Genomic DNA, 22256 nt, shown 5'->3' with positions numbered 1-22256 from the left:
TTCAGGATCAATCATTTTTAGAGAAAATGCTCCTAGCTCCTAAGAGAAGAAAAGACCCCAGAGGCAGCCTGTCTTCTTCCTCTGCCTTTGGTGACTTCTCATGCAATGCCTCAGATTCTGCAGCTGCCTACCTTATTGGCCATCACTTCCCATTCTATCTTGCCTGCTGCTCTTTTTCCAGTTCAAAGTGTGGCTCAGCAGCAGCATCTGGGAACCCATGAGATATGCAGATCTTTGGCCCCACCCTGTCACAGACCTACTGACCAGAATCTCTAGGGTGGGGCTCAGGGATCCGTATTTTATCCAGTCCTCCAGGTAACTCTTGCTAGCCACTGAGAATGGCTGATGGAAAGCCATAGGCATTCTTCACCATTCAGAGCAGATCCCTCTTCTTTTCTCTGGCTACGCTTTCTCCCTGGATGTTATCATCCAACCCCCTGACTTTGAAAATAGCCTATATACTGATAACTTTTAAATGCACATCATCAGCATCATCCTATCCAAGCCCCAGAATCCTCAAGTTTACCCATCTGGGAGCAACAGAGGCATCTCAGATTCAACACGTCCAAAATGGAAGGAACTTCTCTAAAATCTGTCCCCTCTAACACTTGCTCTTCCTCCATTTTTTTTTTTAACCATTTCAGATAGAAGTACCTCCTCTGCTACCACATTAGACCACCTACCAGGCTGTGTTTCCACTTTTGCCCCCTCAAGCCCCATGCAACATCCAGAGTGATCTTCTCAGAACTTAAATCAAGCCATGTCATTTCTCTCCAAGGGCTTCCTATCACATTTAATTAAAATCTAAACACCTTGCCATAGGCTCTTAGGCCCTATGTGATTTGATCACTTTCTATGTGGCTTCCTATATTCCCTTTGATGTCTGAGGCCAGAGACTGTAACTATATAATTCACACTAAGTGCTCTATAAATTATTTGTTGAATGAAATACTTCTTTTGCATATAAATAAACTTTGACTTCCTTAACTTCTCTATATTTGCTAAGAAGGATCTATGTGACATTGACAAATACCTTCTAGCCAGGACACAGGAGATGGGTGCAAAGGGAGATTCTCAAAGAGTAACTTGACAGTGCTGTGAACTTCAGAATAGCAGGTGCCTAGGAGGCCACAAGAGGACGAACCTTAAACTCCACTCTCCACCATTCCCCACCCTTGTTCACAATGGGGTATGGTAGTTGTCATGATGGGGGAGGCAGTTGTGAATGAGATTGGAATAAGGAATGATGTAGGGCCATTTGCAAATATTCTTCCTGTGGGCTGCCTACCCCTGGTGCCGTTCAGGAGGTCAGTGAAGGCCTCCAAGAATCTATAGGCCAGACCACCAACCCCATGATGGCAGTTTAAAAAAAATGGCCACAAATTCTTTGATACTCCTCTCATTGAGAAGTGGGGTATCCCCTACTCTTGAATCTGGATGGACATATGACTACTTTGGTCAATAGCATACAGTGGAAGTGATGTTATGTGATTTCCAAGATTAGGTGGGAAGCAGCTAGGCAGCTTCCATGTTGTTGCTAGAACTCTCATGTCCTAAGAAGCCATGTAAGAAGTCCTTCTAACTTGAGTCCAGCATGCTGGGAGGAAGCCAGGCCACATGGAGAAGCCACCTGTAGGCATTCCAATAAGCACACCTGATCTTCAAGTCTTCCTTACTCAAGTGCCAGTCATGCAAGTGAAAGAGCCTTCCAGGGATTCCAACCTCCCTCAGACTTAGAGTCTTCCCATCTGAGGCCCCAGACATCATGAGAGAAGTCAAGTCCCCACTGTGCCTGTCTATGTCCCTGGCCTACACATCTATGGGCAAGAAAATGGTGGTGGTTATAAACCACTAAGTTTTATGGGTAGTTGCTACATAGCAATAATAGCCAGATTACACATAAAGCAATCACTTTTGGCTCCCTAATCCCCCCAAGAAATCCTCTGCCTTTGAGCCCTCTTCCTCCAGAGAGAACATTTGGCCAATAGACACGGGATCTTTTTGAGAAAGAAAGAAAAAAAAAAAAAAAAAAAAAGCTAAGTTTTAGGATCTTCTAACCAAGCTTTATAGAGTCCCTCCTCAGGAGGAAGCCAGCCCTTTCCCCCATCTGATCTGGTCAACTACTCTTGGCTCCAGCCCAGCTTAAGACTCAGAGATGCCTCACTACCCCCTCCCCCCACCCAGTTCACCTGGCAATAAGCCATCTCCAAGGAAAGAAATTAAGGCTCTCAAAGTACTGTCAACCTAATCATTATGTAAGATTGAATGGATAGAAAACAGCCACAGTACTGTTGCCTAACGTTCCTTCCTAACTGGCCAAAATCCAGTTGTCTGTTACTGAATCACCCCATGGGATAGCGTTTTCCAGACCTATCATTTCCCCTTCCCAGCTGACCTTTCAAGGGCCCACCCACATTCACATAAACATCACCCTGTACTGTTTCACATCCCTCTTCTCCCCTTCCTGCCCACTGGTCCCCTCCCACTTGAGTGATCCAGCCTGGAATACAGGTATGTCATCCAGATCCCGTTTCCAATGGGTCTCTTGGTATTTATAAACCTCTTTTCTGGGGCACCTGACTGGTTCAGTGGTTATGCCTAGGCCTTTGGCCCAGGTCGATCCCCAGGGTGCTGGGATCCAGTTCCCCAAAGCGCTCCCCACAGGAGCTTCTCCTGCTTCTATCTCTATCTATGTCTTTGCCTCTCTCTTTCTGTGTCGCTCATGAATAAATAAAATCTTTTTTAAAAAATTTTAATAAATAAATAAAAGTGCCCCAATTGAAGGTAATAATTTAGATAGTTCCCCAAACCCTAATTCTCATCCTTCTAACACTTCATCTTTGGCTATCCTTCACATAAGACAAAACTCTACCTAATTCTTAGCAAGAATAATGAGTAAGAATACAGCATTCTGTTTTATACAAGGTACCTCAAGTAACAGGAGTGGACTTGTTAAATGTAGAACATTTCCCCAATCTGTATCAAAATCTAAATCATCTCTCTTGCATAAAATAAGAAATAGAAACTGAATCAGTGAAAGAACAGGTAATGGCCAATGTCCCTCCTAGGCCTCAAATGCTAAGAATTTACGTGAAAATTCATTAATTATGGGCTCAATCCAACATAGCAAGTCTTTTCCTCCTTAGAAATTTCTGGTTACCAAAGTTCCAGAAATTGCCTTCTCATTCCCTAACGTCTCATTTTCTCCATTATGTAACGAGGGAGTTGGGGCTCCGGGCCGAATTTCTTTTTTAAAGATGATTCTACAGTCCATGAGCAACGTCAGGGAGTGATGACTCGCAGAGGCGGTCTCGGCCGGCGCTAGGTTTAAGCGACTGGGACGCCGGGGCGCGCTCCGCAGGTCCGCACCTTTTCCCGGAACCGCCCGAGCCCGGGAGCGCGCGCCAGGCCGCGTGGTCTCGGGTCCCCGCGCCGACCTCGGCCGGCGAGCGCCGCCGCCTCCCTTCCCCGCCCCCGGCCCTCCTCCTGGGCGGCGCTTGTCGCCAGCCTCCGCGCCAGTCGCTGACAGCTCCAGCCCTGCGAGCTTCTCCTCTCCCAAGAAGGCAGGTAAACAGCCTGGGGGCCTTTCCTGCGCCCGGCGCGGGGCTGGGCGCGGGGCACCGCGGAGCCCGAGGGCGCGAAGCGGGGGCCTTGGGGCCGGGGCGGACCTTGGCCGCGGGGAGGGGAGGGGGCTTCCCCGAGGGCGCGTGGCGCAGCCGGCCCGCCCCAGGGTGCGCGTTGGTTTCGGGTGACGCGGCGTGGTTTTGCTTTTCTGGTTGGGATCGGGGGCGAGGGGCGCGGCCCTCCCGGGGAGGGATGGCGTGTGTCGCGCTGTCTGGGCCTCCCCCACGCGGGTCCGCGGCCGGAGGAGCCAGAGGTGCGCGGACGTGGGGGCGATCGCCCCCCTGGGAAGCCCGGGAGGGCCGCGAACGGCTCCAGGGGGAGGCGCCGGGGGGCCGCCCTCCCGCCGGCGGGCCGAGGTCCGGGCTGCCCCGAGGGTGCGCGGAGGACACCGAGGCCTCGGCGAGAGGGGAGTCCCGGGCGCCCGGGGCCTCCTCCGCGGGCGAGGTCCTCCCGACAGGCGGCCCCGCGGGTCTAGCCGTCTGCGGGGCGGCCCTGGAGCGGGCGGGCGGCCGTGGGCGGCGCCTCGGGCCTCTGCCGGGTGGGGCCGCTCGGGCCCGGAGTGCCGGCCGCGGGGGACTCGTCGCCTGCCCCAACATTATTATCTTCATGGCTGCGTATTTTTCTTTCACGTGGAGCATCACGGTTTAATAAGCAGTTCCCCACGTGCTGAGCATTTTGAGATGCTTCTCTTTTTCTTGGTAAAACTCCAGGTGGAATAGGATTAGATTTTTACGAATCAAATTAGCAGAAAAAAATAGGAACAGAAAATTGAGGGACACTTGGATGGTTCAGTGGTTGAGCATCTGCCTTTGGCTCACTCAGGTCGTGATCCGGGTCCTGGGATGGAACCCCGCGTGGGGCCTCCTGCAGGGAGCCTGCCTCTCCCTCTGCCTATGTCTCCGCTTCTCTCTCTCTCTCTCTCTCGGATAAATAAATAAAATATTTTTTAAAAGAAAATGAATAAAAAAGATCAGACCTCTGGAAAAATGAACATCCCTCTCAGATGTTAAAAAGAAAGAGAAAAATCACCGGTGGAATGAACAATTTAACATACACAACCAGCGAGGAGCTCTTAAAATGAAAAAGAATTAGCTGGAAAGGGAAAGAGCAGAGAGCTAGGATGTGATTTTTATCTTAGTTGTATCTGACACATTTTTTTCATACTTGTGAAAGGAAAATGTCAAGATTTTAATAGATAAGTGGTGAAATGATGGACCATTCACAGAACAAAATGTAGATGAAAGGAAGCCTGAGTTACTTCGCATCTACTAAATGAACAAAAACAGTCACAGTAATAGTAACAGCAACCCCTATGAGAAGTCTGCAATGAAACTTACATATTCAGTTATTTGAGGATGTGGCTAGGTGTTGGGGCTAGAAAGATGGCTCTGCTACTGATTTTGTGACTTTGGACAGGTCACCTTAATTTCCTAATCCTGCTCTTGTACATTTATAAAATAGAGGAAGTGAAATCTGCTTCCAAGTTCGTTGCCAATATTAATTTTACATGAAACTGACCCTTGGTATGTCTACCTTTATTCTTTTCCTATTCACACCCCAACTGGGGATGTCATGAATTATTACACATTTTTTTTGTAAAACAATCTGGCAATGTATTAAGTTAAAAGTGGTGACCCAGAAAACCCTACTCCTGGGGATTTACCTGCAATGGAAGAAACAAGCAAACAAAGAAAATAAAAGCCATATGCCAGCACATATTGGTGCAGAATGATCTAAAATTAGAACCAATTGGGAAACAACCAAAATGTATAACAGGGCAGTAGCTCAGAAAATCGTGGCATAATAACTGGAAGGAGCATTATGTAACCATCAAAAGTCATGATTTTGGAGCCTCTGGTATATGGGAAAAACTGACAAATCAAAGTTCAGGTTTCTAAACTATTTACTCAAGCGTGAATGCATATGTGAAAAATCTGAAAGAAAAAGCATTAAAAAAATGGACATTTTAACAGAAGTTAGAGGTGATTTTAATCTCCCTTTTTTTGGTATACTACTTTTACCAAATAATGCAATTTTTAAAATAGGTCACATATCTCAATTTTTAAAACGATACGGAACCAGTTTCCTCTGTGTCCTGACCAGTTTCCTCTGTGTCCTGTTTGCTGGTTGGTTTTTTTTCACATGACCTCGTTTTTTTTTTTTTTTCAAATATTGTCTCTTTTTTTTGGAATAGACTTATTAATGGTTTAGTAATTTATATATTAGGTTTTTCTTTTAAGGAATCAGTTCTAAGATTTATTTACCAATTCTAGTTTTTTCTTTGTTGTTGTTTTTAAGGATTCCTGAATATATTTGAAAACTGAATAATTTCAGCCACGCCGACACGTCTGTCTTCTCAGAGACAGAAATCCAGCTCAGCTGAGCCACGACAGATGTATGTACCCTGTGGAATCTCTTTGGTCTTCTGATGGCTGAAAGTCTCCAACTGTCATAGAAAATAAGGGTCTGGAAAGGCTGTGATCACAGGCCCCTGCTCGGGAGGCCACTCAGGTCTATATATGTAACTCCTAGCCATTGCATCATCCTTGGAAAATCAGCTTGATTTTGTAGAGAAAGGGTCACAGCTTTCTCTACAATTATGCTGAATTATGGAAGGAAGCAGCCATTTAAAAAAAATACAGTAAAACAACAATCACATAACAAACATTTCTGCACCAAATTAACACCAAAGGTGACTATCAACCAGCTGACAAAAGGATTTATGAGGTGAAAGGTTTTCCAAGCTGTAGTTTTATCTTACCTATTCTATTCTGCCTTTGGGATCTTATTTCTTCTCCTAAGCCAACTGTATCAGCTGTGAACTACTTGTATTAAACATTCACGTTGTCCAGGCATCTAACCCAGTGATGGTGCTGCATTGTAAAATAATCCTTGAATGAATACCGTGCTTGGCAGTACTTACTTAGAGCATTATTTTTTTCTTCAATTTGTTAATCCCTTATTTGGGCTGCATTCTACTTATTACTGCTAACCTATCGTGTGATCACTGTGCTGTTTCTTGAAAAGCATTATAAATGTGGTTAAGTGTTGTGTTCCTGAGGACCTAGTTCTGAAGCCTGTTTAGGATTTAGGACTGCAATCCCCTGGGAAGCTTTTAATCGATCCCCAAGTCCCATCACTAGATACTCGCAGGCTGTCGGCCTGCAATAGGCTCCAGCAACGTTGTTTTTTAAAGGCTCTTCAGGGATCCCTGGGTGGCTCAGCAGTTTGGCGCCTGCCTTTGGTCCAGGGCATGATCCTGAAGTCCTGGGATCGAGTCCCATGTCAGGCACCCTGCATGGACCCTGCTTCTCCCTCTGCCTGGGTCTCTGCCTCTCTCTCTCTCTCTCTCTCTCTGTGTGTGTGTGTGTGTGTGTGTGTGTGTGTATCTCTGATGAATAAATAAAATCTTAAAAATAAAATAAAATAAAAATAAAATAAAGGCTCTTCAGGTAATTCTGATGACAGACCAGGCTGGGGTTCCTTTGCCTTATTCAATCCAGGCCTGGATCTCAGGGTACCAATGCAGCCCTACATCTCAAAATGTTTTTGCAAAATTTTGTATCGCTTGCATCAGATTCTTTAAGGAGCAGTGTCCCAAAAAGATTTAAATAAATAAATGAAGGTTCTACTTAGCCCTAGAAAGAGAAGGGATTTTCCTGGGGACTATGGAGAGTGGGAGAAGCCATTTGGTGCCACTTCCCAATTTAACCAATTAGGTTTCAAGTTTTAACATGTTCTAAGTACTAGAAGTTTGGCCCATGGCACATGACCATTAGGCTAGTTCCTACCAGCTCTGACTCTCTTATCTCCATCCATAAATGAGAATAGGATGAATTGGGGTACTCTATGGATCTTCTTTCAGGTTCCATTTCTCTGTCATTTGTTCATGCACCAGTGCCACATGATCTTTACAATGCCACATGGAGCTTTACAATATATCCTAATACCTGGCAGGCCAGGCATGCCCTAGGATTTCTTCCTGTTCAGTGATTTTTTTTTTTCTGACTTCTTAATTTTGAGTATCACATTATCATGTTCTTTAAAATCCCCTTTGAATTCTGACTGAAATTGTGTTGACTTGATGGATTATTTGAAGATAAATTGGCATCTTTCAATATTGGTTTTCCCAACCAAAAATATTGTATGGCTTGGGTTTTCTGGGATTTGTTTTTCCCCCTAGTCTTCCTTTACATCTCCAGTAAATTTTTTTAGCTTTCCTCATACAAGTCTTTAACCTAAAGTTAAATTTTTTTAGCTTTCCTCATACAAGTCTTTTTAACCTAAAGTTAAATCTTACATACTGTAAAAATGTGTTACTGTCATTATGGATGGAATGGCAATATAGAACATTATAGATGGAATGTTTCATCTGTGCTAAATCTTCTCACTAATTACAATTAATTTGGGTACTCGCTGGTTTTTTGCATATTGATTTCAAAAACTGCCACCCAAATGAGCTCACTTCTTTATTTTAAGACATTTTGGGCTGATTTTCCAAATACAAGACTGTACCTGGCTAGCACTTCCATAACAATGTAAAATAACAGTGCCTACTTGCATTTTGTCTTGTTCACTACACTAATGAGATGTCTTTCGTTTTTCCTTTAAGGTGAGGTATAGGCTGAGTATTTGTGGTGGGTGGCAATTCTTGATGGAAAGGGACTGTCTTCTAGTTCTATAGAAACTTTAACAGCTTAAGCTTAAGAAATCAAGAATGAAGGTTGATGTTAATTGAAAACTTTTCAGTATCTGCAGAGAATCCTATGGCTTTGTCTTCTTCACCTATTAATAGATTTCCTAATTTTGAGCCATCCTCACATTCCTAAAATAACCCTTACTGGTCACAGTGTATTCTTCTTTTGATAAATTGTTAAAATCAGTTTGGCAGTATTTTCTTTTGGGTTTTGGCATCCATAGTGGCAGAGGCTGGGTGAACTAGGGGCGCGAACCCTGCACTTGAACTGCTGAGGTTTCAATCTCGTCCCTTTGCCCCTTGGCTGTAGACAGTGCTTCTCAGCTCAAGATGCCCTAACACTTATCTCTGCAGAGTTCCAGATTCTTCAAACAATTGCTTAAATTGATACTTCTATTTGAACGTCTCATAGATGTAGCCAAGTTACTGTGTCTATACCACAGCTCCCAGTTTTCTCTCCAAGCAGAGCTCTTTACCTGTCTTCCCCGTTTCAGGAGATGGCATCACCCACCCAAGCTAAATATCTTTTAGTCACTGTCATGTCCCCAGCCACTAGCACAATGCTAGAACCTTAGAGGACACTTAAATATTTGTTGAATGAATCACTAAGTTATGGTACTATAAGTATTACATTGTAATATGTAATTTAGGACAATTTTTTCCTCCATTTCTTTTATGGTTGTTGGTCAACTCAAATTTTCTATGTATTTAAAAATTGGGACATACTAGTTGTTCCATAGATATTTGTTGACTTAATTAATTCTGGTCAATATTTATTATTTATGTTTTAACAGAAAAGCAGCCCACCCCACATCGATATTTTAATTCATAAAATACATTTGCATTTGGAAGGTTGTTACTCTTTTAAAGCCTTCTCTTTCTAAGGTTATTTGGCCTCTCCCATTCCCCATGTGGAGCTATGTAGTGGGGTGTGTTTGTATGTGTATTGCATTTTCAGGTCACTCGATTTCATTTAGAAATTCCTCATTTTTCTGGGTTTTATTTATTAAGTTCTGCTTTCATGTCTGTTCTTTATAACTACGATGCTTTATCTGGAAATTCTCTCTTTCTGTTTTCTTTCTTTTTGAGTTGAATAATCATTTATCTTCATTCTTTCTGTTCAGTTACACCACCCACACTCCTTGGATGTTTACATGGGTTCCTTTAGCCCCACACCCTTGCCTTCTTGGCATCATCCAACTCTCCTGTGCATTAGGTTTGGTTTGGCTATTTTTTTCTTTCTGGCTAAACTGATAATTATAAGTGATATATCATTTGGCCAGGGTCCCATTTTATCTGATTCTTTTTTTTTTTTTAATTTTTATTTATTTATGATAGTCATAGAGAGGGGGGGGGGGCGGGGGGCAGAGAGAGAAGCAGGCTCCATGCACTGGGAGCCTGATGTGGGATTCGATCCCGGGTCTCCAGGATCACGCCCTGGGCCAAAGGCAGGCGCCAAACCGCTGCGCCACCCAGGGATCCCCATTTTATCTGATTCTTAATGATTTTGAATATCTTTTCAAGCCTTTTGGCTTTCCTCTTCTGCAAATTACCAGTTTTTGTATCTTTTGGCCCTTTTGTCTATTGGAATTACTGCTCTTACTGCTTTGCAAGAATTCCTTGTAGGTTCTAGAAATGAATCCTCTGTTGGTCATAAATACTACAAATATTTTTTTACCATTATGCACTCCTCTTAACTTTGTCCATAGTGTTCTTCAAAGCATTAAACAAGAATCCTTAACTTTCACGTCATAAAATTCTTATTTGCCATTTGATTTGTGCTTTCTGTTTAAAAAGTCCTCCCTCCAGACCTCCCCCAGGTCACACAGACATTCACCTGTAGTTTCTTCTTACAACGTGCTTTTACCTTTCTCAGGTCTGTATTCTATCCAGAGTCTGCTTTTGGTGGTCTTGCATGTGGTGTTAGGGATCTAGTTTTATTTTTCTTCAGTTTCCAGAAGCATCTGCTAAACAGCGTTCCTTTCTCCATCGATTTGTGATGCCTGCTTTATTGTATATCAAGTCCTTGCTAAAGTATATATACAAAGGCTTATCTCTGAATGTACCCTTCTGCTCTCATTGGCCTGTTGGTCTGTTCCTAGTTCCTAGGCTTTCACTATGTAGTCTTTATTGCTCTGGCTTTGTAGTCAGATTTAATGTCTGATACAATAGATTCCTTCTTTTCTGTTCCTTTTTAAAGTTGAGTTTGCTATTCATGGACATTTCTTTCACCTTGTAGGTTATTGAACTCCTCCTCAAAAAAACCCAGGTGGACTTTGCATTGGCATTTTATTGAAATAATAGGTTTATTTGGGGGTAATTGACAGACATCTCTCTAAGTCATCCCAGTCAAAACCATGGAATACCTTTCCATTTTTACAGATCATCTTCAATGTTCTTTATTGGAATTTAAAAACTTTTGCCCCAGTCTTATTTTTTCTCAGTTAAGTCAGTTCCTGGATACTTTACAGTTTGGTTTGCTATTGTCATTATCTTATTTCTTAAATTTTTCTTCTAGTTGATTATTGCTGGTGTAGAGAAACGCTGTTTATGTAGGCCAGTCTTGTATCCCATAGCCTTGCTGAATCTCTAGTACTGGGTCTCATGTCATCGCTGATGAGCCTGTTGGATTTTCTGTTTATGATCACTTTAATTGCAAATAATGATGGCTAGCTCTTTTCTTGAAGTTCTTGCCCTGGTTACTTCTTTGTCTCTGCCTATGGCATTGGACAGGACCTCCAGTCCTGTGACGATGGACATCCTTGCCTTATTTCTGATCTTAGAAACCTCTAAGAAACATCTTAGAAACATCCACCAAGTATGTTTGCTGATTTTGTTATATAACCTTTATCAAATTAGGGGAGTTTTCTCCTATTCCTAGTCTGCTAAGAGTATTTTTCATTTTCTTTTTTTTTTTTTTCTAAGTATTAGGTATTGACCTTTGTCAAATACTTCGTATCTTTTTTGTTCTGTTTTTCACTATTTGTTTTTTATTTTTGTCATGCTGGATGTGGGAGCTTGAAATCTAGAGGTGATGGGTATTCCTCATCTTACCCCCTTGACAAACACAGCTGAGATGAGCCCAGGAAACCTCTGAACAGGGGACATTCAGACAAGGGCAGAGCCTGTATGCCTGCCTTCCGCCAGCTGGGCCTTCCTCACAGGCAGAGAGGGAGGGCTCCCAGGGACACCCACTCAGGGCCTGATTCAAGTACTGTAGTTTGCACTGGACCACCCATGCCCCTCACTGGTCCCAAAGCCCCTACCCTTCTGAGATCTGGGGGCGGAAGGGGGAACTGTGGCCACTGTGGGCTAATAAAGCCATTTAACTTGGCTGTGGCTGGGCTCAGCATTTTTTTTTTTAAAGATTTCATTTATTTAGCCATGAGACACAGAGAAAGAGGCAGAGAGAGAAGCAGACTCCCTGCGGGTAGCCTGATGTGGGACTTGATCCCAGGGCCTCAGGATCATGACCTGAGCCAAAGACATTTGCTCAATCACTGAGCCACCCAGGTGTTCCTGAGCCCAGCATTTGAGGGATGGGGTCCAAGGTGTGTCAAGGTAAGATGCTGGGGGAAGCTTATTAGGTAGTTGTTGGCTTCCACATCTGTGCGACAGGAAGACTTCTTTGCCCACAAGTAGACACAGGGTCTATAACAGTGCATGAGGGAGATGCATCCTGGGGCTTGACTGGAGGGAAGGAACCCCAGGGCCCCTGCTCAGAGGGCAGGCACTCTTGGGACCCTGGTGCCTCCTCCATTGCCTGCCCAGCTGGCAGAAGTGCAGCCACTTGGGGTTGAGACCCAAGGCCTAAAGTCTCTGGAGACTAAACTCAAGGCCACCAGGTGTCACCTTGCCTCCAAGATATGCCTTTTGCCCCTCCTCCACCCCTGAGAGACTGACTTCTGGTTGGGTGACACCAGGCCCAACTCTTCCTGTGCTGGGGGACTCCCAGGCTGGGGCTGCTTCCTGCAGGCCGCATCAGGTGCCAGCAGCTGGGCCTGTGGGCCGCTTTGTCTCACTGTGGCTTCTGTGAGTGTCACCGTCTCCTCTGGGCAAAGTGACTTGAAGATATGCCTCTTTTACCATGAGTTCTGGGCCTTCCGGCTGTACAGCCTCTGATCTTGTGCTCCTCAGGCTCAGACCTGCACCTGCAGGTTTTCCTCAGGGAGCACCTCTGGTTCGGTTCATTGACTTGTCAGAAGAAATCATAGGGAACCGCGGTGTGGTTCTTAAAGCGACAGGGCAGGTCATCAGTGGTGTCCTCGTCGTCCAGCCAGTAAGAACTCAGACTCCTCCAGGTACTCCTCCAAGATCTTGTCTCTAGAGGCGAATCCGGGCTTTCCCTGCCCCTCGGCCCCAGCAAAGGGCCACTCGCCGGGGCCACTCGTGCTTCCTCCAGCCGGTGCTTCCCCACCCCCCACCCCGCAGCTGGCTGGGTCGCAGTCGGGGTCCTGGGGTGTAGCTGCTACTGGCTCCAAGCTCCACCCTGCTCAGGCCCAGCCCTGTGTCCCGGATTCGGTCATCTTCAAGCCCTTTGTCGTCCTCAGATTGTGTCTCCTCCTCCTCCGTGGGGCCACAGCTGGTCTCCAAAACCTGTGTGCATGAGCTGGTCATGCCCCGTGGGCTCCAAGTCGTCCTCAAGGTCCTGTTCCTCAGAGCCCAGCGTCTCGTGCCTGTGACCCGCCGCAGCCTCTCCAGCTTGGCCAGAATCTCCCTCCCTTCTGGTCCTTCAGCTGCTTGAGCTCCCCCTGCTCCATGGTCTTCTCCCTCCTCCTTCGCCCCCGCCTCTCCTCCGCCTCCCCGCCGCTTGCCGTGCTCATTCTCTGGGGGCAGCGAGGACGCCATACTTGGAGGGTGGGGCTCGACCGAAGCCCCGCCCCTTCCGGCTCCTCCAAGCGGAAGTGGTTCTTGTGCTGTGCGCGGTCCTCCGGCTCCTTCAGAAACAGCCTCGCTGAGGGGTCGTCCAGGGCGGTCTGGAGAGCGTGGGGGCCCCGCTTCTACCTCTTCCTCTTCCTCCTCTTGGGCGCCGTCCCCCTCCTCGTAGTGCTCGCTGAGGCTGTAACCCCGCAGGAAGCGCTCCCCTTCTCCAGCCTGGACTGTTCTGATATCCCTTGAGGTGAGCCGGTGCTTTCGGGGTGCCAGGGCTGTGGCTGCCCTCCTGCCCCTCCTGCCCCTCCTGCCACGTAGGCAGCCTCCCGCACCCCGGGCTTTGGCACGGTTCGCCCCCGCCCGGCAGTGCCCTGGCTGTCCTCCGCCGGTGCCAGGAAGCTTTCCTTGAGCCGCTGGAATCTTCTCGAAGGTCTCCACGTCTGAGTTTTCCTCCTCAGAGTATTTGCCTTCTCTCCGCGAGATCGCCTTCCTTCCAGAGCCCTTCGGGCGCGCAGGCTGCGTCTTCATTCGCTTCTCTTGGGCCGCCGGCGCTTCCTCGCCCTCGCCCTCCGAGGACAGTGCTGCTCTCTGATGCGAGGTGGCGTCTCTCATAAATGCGGGGTCCTTCAGCAAGGGGAGAGGGCTGTAGAAGCCCCGCTCTCGCTGGGCGTCAGATGCCACACGCCCCGCTGCCCCCAGAGCCATCGTTAGGCCGCTGGAGCCCTTGGTGGCTGGGGTCGCCGTCGCACTGAGTGGGGTGCAGCCGGGCGGCTCTGCCCTCCGTGTCTTGCAGTGGACCAGAGGTGCAGGCCACAGCCTGACCGTTCAGAGTGTCTTCTGGGAATGGTGGCCCCGCCAGGCACTCAGAAAGCCCGTCTCCATCGCCGTCAGTTTCCCTCACCAGCACTGCGGTCCTAGGTGTGTCGCATGATGTCTCTGACTCTTGGTAGCCTGATTGGCAGCGTGAGGGGAGAGAGTCCGAGTCTGCATTCAATAATGGAAGATCTTCCTCATTTTGTCACAAAGGGAAAGAGATTCTCTCCAAGGTCTTGTGTAAGCGTTGAGTCCCTCTTAGGTTTAGAAATGACACTCTACTTCAAAATGTAGTTGTTATTTTTAAGACTTTTCATAAGTAAATGTTGCTGTTGTTCCCAACTGATTCTAAAAGGATCTTGTCCTCATATAAACTGTGCTTAAGCAACTTTATCCAACATTTGGCTTTAGTAAAGTGCCGAACAGCAACATGTGTCCGTGGCCTCCTGCCTCCTGGTCTTTCTTGTCCCACATACATAGCTTGGTAAGAGTGAGGAGGGAGAGCCAAGCCCTTCATTTGGCTCCCTCCAGACCTGCTCCACCTTTCTGTGTTCTGTCCATGCAATTGCCTCATTCAGAAATCTGGGTGCTACTTTGACTCTGGTTCCAGTTTCTCACCCTTCACATCAAACACCGAGCCCTCCAGAAGCTTCCTTCTAATCAGACCATCCATGACTCTCCTTACCTGGCAAGGCCAGCTTCTCTACCTTAATCACTGCAGTAGCCTTGAAATTAGTTTCCCTGTATACACACATACACACACACACACACAGAGACAAGCCCCAGTCCAGCCTCCACAATATTCTTTCTCAAAGGGAACCCAGAACTCTTCACTGGCTCCCTGGAACCTTCAGGATCAAGTTCTGACTACTTAATGTGCCTTATAATTAGGTTGCCTCTATTAACCTACTGAGACACTCTGAAGTATTCATAAAAGGGGCACTGTTAACGTTAGCACCAGGAACAACAGGTGTGAATTGTCCCAGGGAAGCCAGGATGTCCGTTCGCCTTGCCGGTGAAGCCCTTCACTGCCGGAGCCCACCTGCCTCTCCACCACACATGGAAGCTCCGCTCCCATGAAGCCCCCTGCAGCCCCTAGGCCTGCCAGGATTCTCTCTCATGCCTGTCTCCACTCTGAATGCCCAGTGGCCTCTCCCACCTCCTGCACCTGGCTTCCCCAGGACCAGGTCCTTCTCTGAGCCTCCTTTACTATGTGGTGTCACCATCAGCTCACAGGTCTACATGAGCTTATGGAGCTGTGACTCTTACAGCCTCAGATAAGGCATGTTCAAAGTTAGTCTCGGTGTTACTCCCCGTGCACCATGGTCTTCCTCCTGCCCCAGCTGTTTCAGGTCTCCTCAACAGCCAGCCAGTGTCCCGTGGTGGATGGCACATGAAATCAACATTTTATATAACTGGACCATAGATGTTAGGCAGCTGGTCAGGACAGAAAAGAGTGTTTTGAAAATTCACAAATATGGCTCACTTTTGTAACAATTTAATTTTTAGTTTGGTTAGTGTGCTTTATTACAGATGTTTCCACACTCGTCCATTCGTTTAGCATTTATTGTGTAGGGCTGTGAGCCATGCACCCCCACTTAAGTACTAGAGGCACTGCTGTGGGCAAAGCAAAACTCCCACTCTGGGGGAGCCCGCACCCCCATGGAGAAGGTGAACAGCAAGCAGATAATAAATCATAGATGTCAGGTAGGCAGCCCTACTCTGGAGAAAAATGAAGCAGGATAAGGGGAAAAGATGTGGGGTGCTGAGTTAGGTAGAGTGATATGAGCAGCCCCGTGGAGGTGACATTAGAGCAGACTTGAGCCATAAGAGTAACTGGAGGGAGATCCTTTCAGGCCCCAGGAGCAGCAAGTGCAAAGGCCCTGAGATGGGAAAGTGCTTATCAAATGTGAGGAGCAGAGGGAGACCAGAGAGAGGCAGGCAGCTGGAGATAGGTCATGTGGGACCCAGCCAACATGGTCAGGACTTGGGGTCTCACCCTGAACACAATGGAGTGCCACTTGTGGGGAAGGGAAGAGGCATGGTGTGACCTACATATTAAAAGGTTGTCTGAGCCTCTGGGCTGCTGAGTAGAGAACAACAATGGAGGTCAGGAGGAAAAGCAGGGAGGCTGGTTGGAGACTGTTGAAAGACCCTCATGAGAAGCAACAGAGGCTTTACCCAGGATAGTGAGTAGTGTTGGGAAATATGAGTAGTTTCAGGATTTAGGATTTATTTTCAAGGTAGAGCTGATAACATTTGCTGGTAGATTCATTGTGTGCTGTGAGAAAGGAAACTCAAGAATAACTCCAAGGTGAGTGTGGGGGTGACACCTGGCTGGCTCAGTCTGTGGAGCATGCAACTCTTGATCTTGGGGTTGTAAATTCGAGCCCCACATTGTGCATGGAGTTTACTTTAAATAAATAAATAAATAAAATCTTTAAAAAAAAAAAAGAACTCTAGGGTGTCGACTTGGTTTGGCTCATTGGGGTGAAACGAGTAGTTGACCTAAAACCCCATCAGATCAGAAGCTATTGACTGGGGTGGCACACCCCCAGTTCAGTTCCCTGCAGTGAAGCAGAAGCATGGATAGCACAGAGCCTGAGAGCTGGAGCCCATGAGCAAGTGGAGAGTACACCAGGGAGAGGCCTGTAAAAGCCTAGAGGCAGGGCCTAGAGATGCAAGAAGGCCAGCTGGCATGTCTCAGGACCCTGCTCCTCTGACCCTCCCCAGAAGAGCCTCCAAAAATCTCGATTGATTGGCATGATTGCAGCAGTTGAACCTGGCTCATAACTTTCAAATATATTTTTATTTACCTATGGCCAAGATTTTTCAATAAGGACAGTTAGAAGCGTAAATGGGATGTGAATCATTTACTTATTTCATTATTCTCCTTCCCCTGAAGGTCTGTGTGTCTTTGATCTCTGCCCTTAGAACTGAGCACCCAGGGTAAATGAGGTGGTTAATCTGAAAGGAGATTTTCATTTGATGAGTGTACATTCTGCAAAGGGTCCTAAATTATTATCCAGGACAACTTGTTTGACAATTCCTAAACTGTGCCGGCCCTTTTCAGTAAGACATGTTTCTTTAGTACCAAAAATTAGGAGAAAATAAGTCCCTCCTAAGCCATTAAATGCTGAACTGAAACTCATCCAGGGACTTGTGAATACAGCCATTTTTACCCTGCTCTGCGCAGCTCTTTTTATGGAAAATGAATTTATAAGCAGGCATGCAAAATCCTGCACGTTTCCTGTTTTCAAAAAATATCGTATTGAGAATTACTCTGAGGAAATTCTCATTGGCATTTATATGTTTAGAGGGCATTAATCCCTTCCCTTAACAAATAACTATTGTGTGCTGCTCTGCCAGGCACGGCCCCAGCCCCTGAGGAGGAAGCAGCAGACAAGACTCCCTCCCCACTGGCACTCATTCCCACAGATGAAAGAAGACAAGAGCCTCTGATTTTCAAAGTTAATTACTGCAAAGCTCAATCAGGGGGCTTCCTAACTCCCAAGACTTCCATAGGGGCCACACCAAGGTCTCAGAAGATTCCAGAAGAGGCTACAACCAGGGTCCTCAGAACAGTTCACACAGCAGCTAGGGACTCATCTCCACTCCCAGCCCCCAGGAGTGGCTGCTCAAGTGAATGACCCCATATTGGTGAATAAAGGATTCCCCTTGGTGTAGAGGCCCCAGACCCCACAAGAGCCAGTGTCCCTTATGACAGTCCAGTGGCCATAGCTTCCAAGGTCCCCACAAGGACATAGCTGGTTACAATAATCACTGCCCTAAAGATACTCGAAACTATGGCAGACCCAGCCCAGATGCAGTTTATCAATCAGGTTATTTTTACCATAAGCAACAGTGCTGACATTCCATCTTTATCAGGTTTCCAGGAAATAGAGCCAGAAATTATCTTAAGGTCAAATTTGTCCTTAAGAAGGAGAGAGAGTTGTGTTAACACTTTATTTGAAATTTTGTCGTAAGTGCCGCAAAGGAGAAACGAGAGTGGGAAGCCTTGATGACCGATGTGCAGATTTCTCGCTGTGCATTCATTCATTATGCAGCACACGTAGGATGCTGACACCCTTCTTGTTTTGCAGATAAGTCATCATGGTGAAAAGCCACATAGGCGGCTGGATCCTGCTTCTCTTTGTGGCCACATGGAGTGACGTGGGCCTCTGCAAGAAGCGGCCGAAGCCTGGAGGATGGAACACAGGGGGTGGGAGCCGATACCCAGGCCAGGGTAGCCCTGGAGGCAACCGCTACCCACCCCAGGGCGGTGGTGGCTGGGGTCAGCCCCATGGTGGTGGCTGGGGTCAGCCTCATGGTGGCGGCTGGGGTCAGCCCCACGGTGGTGGCTGGGGACAGCCACATGGTGGTGGTGGTTGGGGTCAAGGTGGTGGCAGCCACGGTCAGTGGGGCAAGCCCAATAAGCCCAAAACCAACATGAAGCACGTGGCAGGAGCCGCAGCAGCCGGGGCGGTAGTAGGGGGCCTTGGTGGCTACATGCTGGGGAGTGCCATGAGCAGGCCACTCATTCATTTTGGCAATGACTATGAGGACCGTTACTATCGTGAGAACATGTACCGCTACCCCGACCAAGTATACTACCGGCCAGTGGATCAGTACAGCAACCAGAACAACTTTGTGCGTGACTGCGTCAACATCACTGTCAAGCAGCACACAGTGACCACCACCACCAAGGGGGAGAACTTCACAGAGACCGACATGAAGATCATGGAGCGTGTGGTGGAGCAGATGTGTGTCACCCAGTACCAGAAGGAGTCCGAGGCTTACTACCAAAGAGGGGCAAGCGCCATCCTCTTCTCCCCGCCGCCCGTGATCCTCCTCATCTCGCTGCTCATTCTCTTGATAGTGGGATGAGGAGGGCCTTCCCATTCCCTGCACCATCTTAATCTTTTACAGGTTGGGGGAGGGGGTGTCTACCTACAGCCCTTTAGTGGTGGTGTCTCATTCCCGCTTCTCTGTTTAGCACCCATAGGCTAATACCTTGGCATTGATGGTGCTGGGAAACATAGAGCAGACCCAGGATGCTATTTATTCAAGCCCCTCTGTGATTAAATCCTACAGGGGCCAGTAGTAGTGTTGGGCTGAGAATAATAGCAAATAATCATTGGTTGGTCTAGGCTGAATTTTTTTTTTTTTTTTCGTCTAGTGCACCAGATTGGGGCTTAAACAATTCTCAAAACAGTCTTCAAATACCTTTATCTAAAAACCTCTGGCTCCTTCCCCAGCTAGAGCTCAGGACGCTAATGCCCCATTATAGCAGTAATTTCATAGCAACTTGGGGGAATGCCTCTCTTCCGTTAAAAAAAACAAAAACAACAACAAAAAAAACACCTGATTGCATTTCCCTGTTCAAAGAGCATTTCTGCCAAATTTGAAAGAAGGCCATGTGCTACTCATTCAAAAAACAAAACCAGAAATCCTTCGCTCTTGGATTCAGGCTCAGCCCGCTGGAGAGCATGTGCCCTGCGTCTGCACAGAACTGGGATGATGTTTTGCATTTTGCAGTGTGGGCTCCCAGCAGCCATAGCATCAAGTGTAAATATTTATGCAACACTGGACCCCGGCAGAGGATATTTTCATAGGGAATGAACGTAACCAACAGAATGAAAATGATAAAATATTCCCACACTTGGGAGTGGTGCCCTTGGAGGCAAGCTCCCATTTTGGACATTTAAAGCACCTACAGGTGGCATTCCTTTCTTTCACAACATAAACTATAGATAATTAAGGCAGTAAAAAAAATTTGAACTGCCTTCTAGGCACTGAGAGCAAATCTTTACTCATTTACCTGCAAACCAGAATGATTCTGGCCTAGAGTAAGGTGCAGGTGTTAAAATAACCATTATCCTAGAGGATTGCATAACAGAGAAAATGATTCGTAGACAAAAATGATCTCACTTCATCTTTGCTGTCTCATAATTGTCAAAAATCAGAATTATGTTAAGTCCTAGTTTCTATAATCAGTTTTTGAATCAAAGGATGGAAGGCCATCCACAAAAATATCTTAGGTCAGAGATGACAGAAATATCCACTCAGAGTGGAAAAAAAGGAATTCTGTTCATTGTTATTTAAGTAAGGTGAAATTATTGTCTAGATCGTTCAATATCATCACCTAGCAGATAAATTTAGCATTCTGCAATGTTCCTGGCTTGCACTGGGCATTTAATGTAAAAAAAAAAAAAGAGTTATTATATATATACATATATTGTGTATGACAAACTTAGAAATTTCAGTTAGAGGGGTTAACATCTGATACATCTAATGCACACCTGGTTTTGTAAGGTACTAAATACTTAATATGTAGAAAACCCTTTGCGTGGTCCTCAGGCTTACGTGTTCATTGAATAGTTTTGTATGATAGATCCAACATGGTCTTCAAAATATGCATGTACTTTATATTTTCTATATTTGTAACTTTGCATGCACTTGTATAAAAAAAAGTATAAATGTTCAAAATCTTGAATTAAACAGGAGCTAAGTGAACGTGTTCCACGGCGTCCGCAGCGACATTTATCACTGTGCCCTGCGTTGGCAGGGCCGTTGGGGTGAATTAGAGCAAGCCAAGGCCAGTGTCCTGTGCACCTCCCCTGGTCCTGCCCTCAGCTGTACTCCCAGTCCCACGCCAGGTGCTCCCTACTGCCTTTTCATTTTTTCCCACAAATATCTTAAATGTGCTTGGCACTGAGTAAATGGTAGAGGCACTATTGCAACAGAACAAGATAGTCCTTGCATCCTGGAAACTTTTTTTCTATTCTAGATTTTGAAATAGAGGATTTTCTTAACTAAATTGCAGCTTAACAAGTTCTCAAGGAATCACTTGATTGCCCCTCTGCTCTCCCCCCAATCTCAGGTTATAAGATCTCCGAGATGGTGGGAGCCCCAGTGGCAGTCACTCCCTTTGGACTGAAATTCAACACTTCAGGTCTAAAAGGCCTCTCATTTGTCACAGTCCTTCAAGAACTTCGCTTGTTTCCTGCCTTCTTCGCAAGTGTAAGGCACCAGCCCCAGGGTACTCTTGATTCTCTTTGGTGAGTTTTCTTCTCCAGCTGAAGTTTACCAACAGCAGGAGGTAATCACAGAAGGTACAGTGGTTAAAATCACAATTATTTAATACCTTAGGAAATGCCAATATCCTGCAGCAATCAGAGCATCAACTTTTACTAAAAATGGAAAGATAATAAATCAACACATTGAAACCCCATCATTCACAAAACCACTAGAACAACATCTACTAAATCTCCAAAGCATTATTCATCCATAAGTGAACTCAGATTTAATCCTTAACATAAACATTTCAAGCATTATTTTCATTTTTGGCCATTTTTCTAATTATTTAAAAATAAGCTTCATTATCTGACCATCATAATTTCTGAAAAGTAGCCCACTGGGAAGACTTCAAATCTTCAAAGCACAGGTGAAGGCCAAAGTGAATAATACCATCTGTGCCTCAGGTCCCATAGTTTCTTCCTGTTACTTCCAACTCCTAGGAGTTGTCCTAAAAGAATTTTCTCTTTAAAAAAAAAAAAAAAGGAAAAACCAGTTTTAAAAGGACTGACATAAAGTAACTGAAGAGGGTTCTTCCAGAGAAGTGTTAGGTGTAAACTTCTGTTTCTTCAAGCTCCGTCTCTAGGGCTGAAAGCGAGTAAGTGTTCTTTGCCTTTGGAGGGAAATGTAGGTTTGTGTTGCTTTCCACCCTAGTGGGAGCCTCCATCTCAGCCAGTACCTGAGTTTCCCCAGACTCAGGCCTTGACAAACGGGACAGGGAGCTAGGCCTCTGAGGACCCATCACTGTCCCACACACTCCCAGGCCACCTGGGACATTGGCTTCTCATAGTCCTCAGGCTGGAGGTCTGGGGCCTCTGTCCTCACCTGTACTTTAAAGGGTCCCTTTCTAGGCTTGGCTCACACTTTGCTTCCTAAACTAGGTTCTGAGTACTGAGGGTATTGGAACTGTCTGCCAAATGGCCCCAAGCCAACATCAAGGCTCATATGGCCACTTAACTGCTCGACCTTCCATAGGTGGATCACCACTGTGCATACCTCAGTGTCAGAGAGGTAGCCGAGCTGGGGGAGGGAGCTCAGAAAGAACTTGAACACATGGACCAGGGACCTGAGGCTCCCACAGGTGCTGGCTGGGTCCAGATGGCAAGAGAAGAGGGCAGCCACGTGCTGAAGTCTCTCCTTTGTGGATTCTTTCTCCTCCAGGGCCTGCAAATGG

The 22256-nt window shown here is 46.4% G+C and overlaps 1 protein-coding gene across 3 annotated transcripts; it reads left to right on the top strand.

Moving 5' to 3' along the window:
- The first annotated feature begins 3412 nt into the window (after nucleotides 1-3412).
- PRNP (prion protein (Kanno blood group)) lies at nucleotides 3413-20525 on the top strand. Of its 3 annotated transcripts, none has more exons than XM_077872324.1 (3): nucleotides 3413-3567; nucleotides 5923-6019; nucleotides 18109-20525. In XM_077872324.1, exon 3 carries the CDS (start codon nucleotides 18119-18121, stop codon nucleotides 18890-18892), a length of 774 nt encoding a protein of 257 aa, XP_077728450.1. In that variant the 5' UTR covers nucleotides 3413-3567; nucleotides 5923-6019; nucleotides 18109-18118; the 3' UTR covers nucleotides 18893-20525. The 3 variants fall into 3 exon arrangements, with proteins under 3 accessions (XP_077728450.1, XP_077728452.1, XP_077728451.1); XM_077872325.1 differs by having other exon boundaries at nucleotides 3510-3563; XM_077872326.1 differs by lacking the exon at nucleotides 5923-6019 and having other exon boundaries at nucleotides 3422-3567.
- Nucleotides 20526-22256: the final 1731 nt, after the last annotated feature.

This window comes from Canis aureus, chromosome 26 (assembly GCF_053574225.1).
Source record: "Canis aureus isolate CA01 chromosome 26, VMU_Caureus_v.1.0, whole genome shotgun sequence".
NCBI lineage: Eukaryota > Metazoa > Chordata > Mammalia > Carnivora > Canidae > Canis > Canis aureus.
The sequence above is the reverse complement of the archived record's forward strand: the minus strand, read 5'-3'. Positions and strand labels throughout refer to the sequence as shown.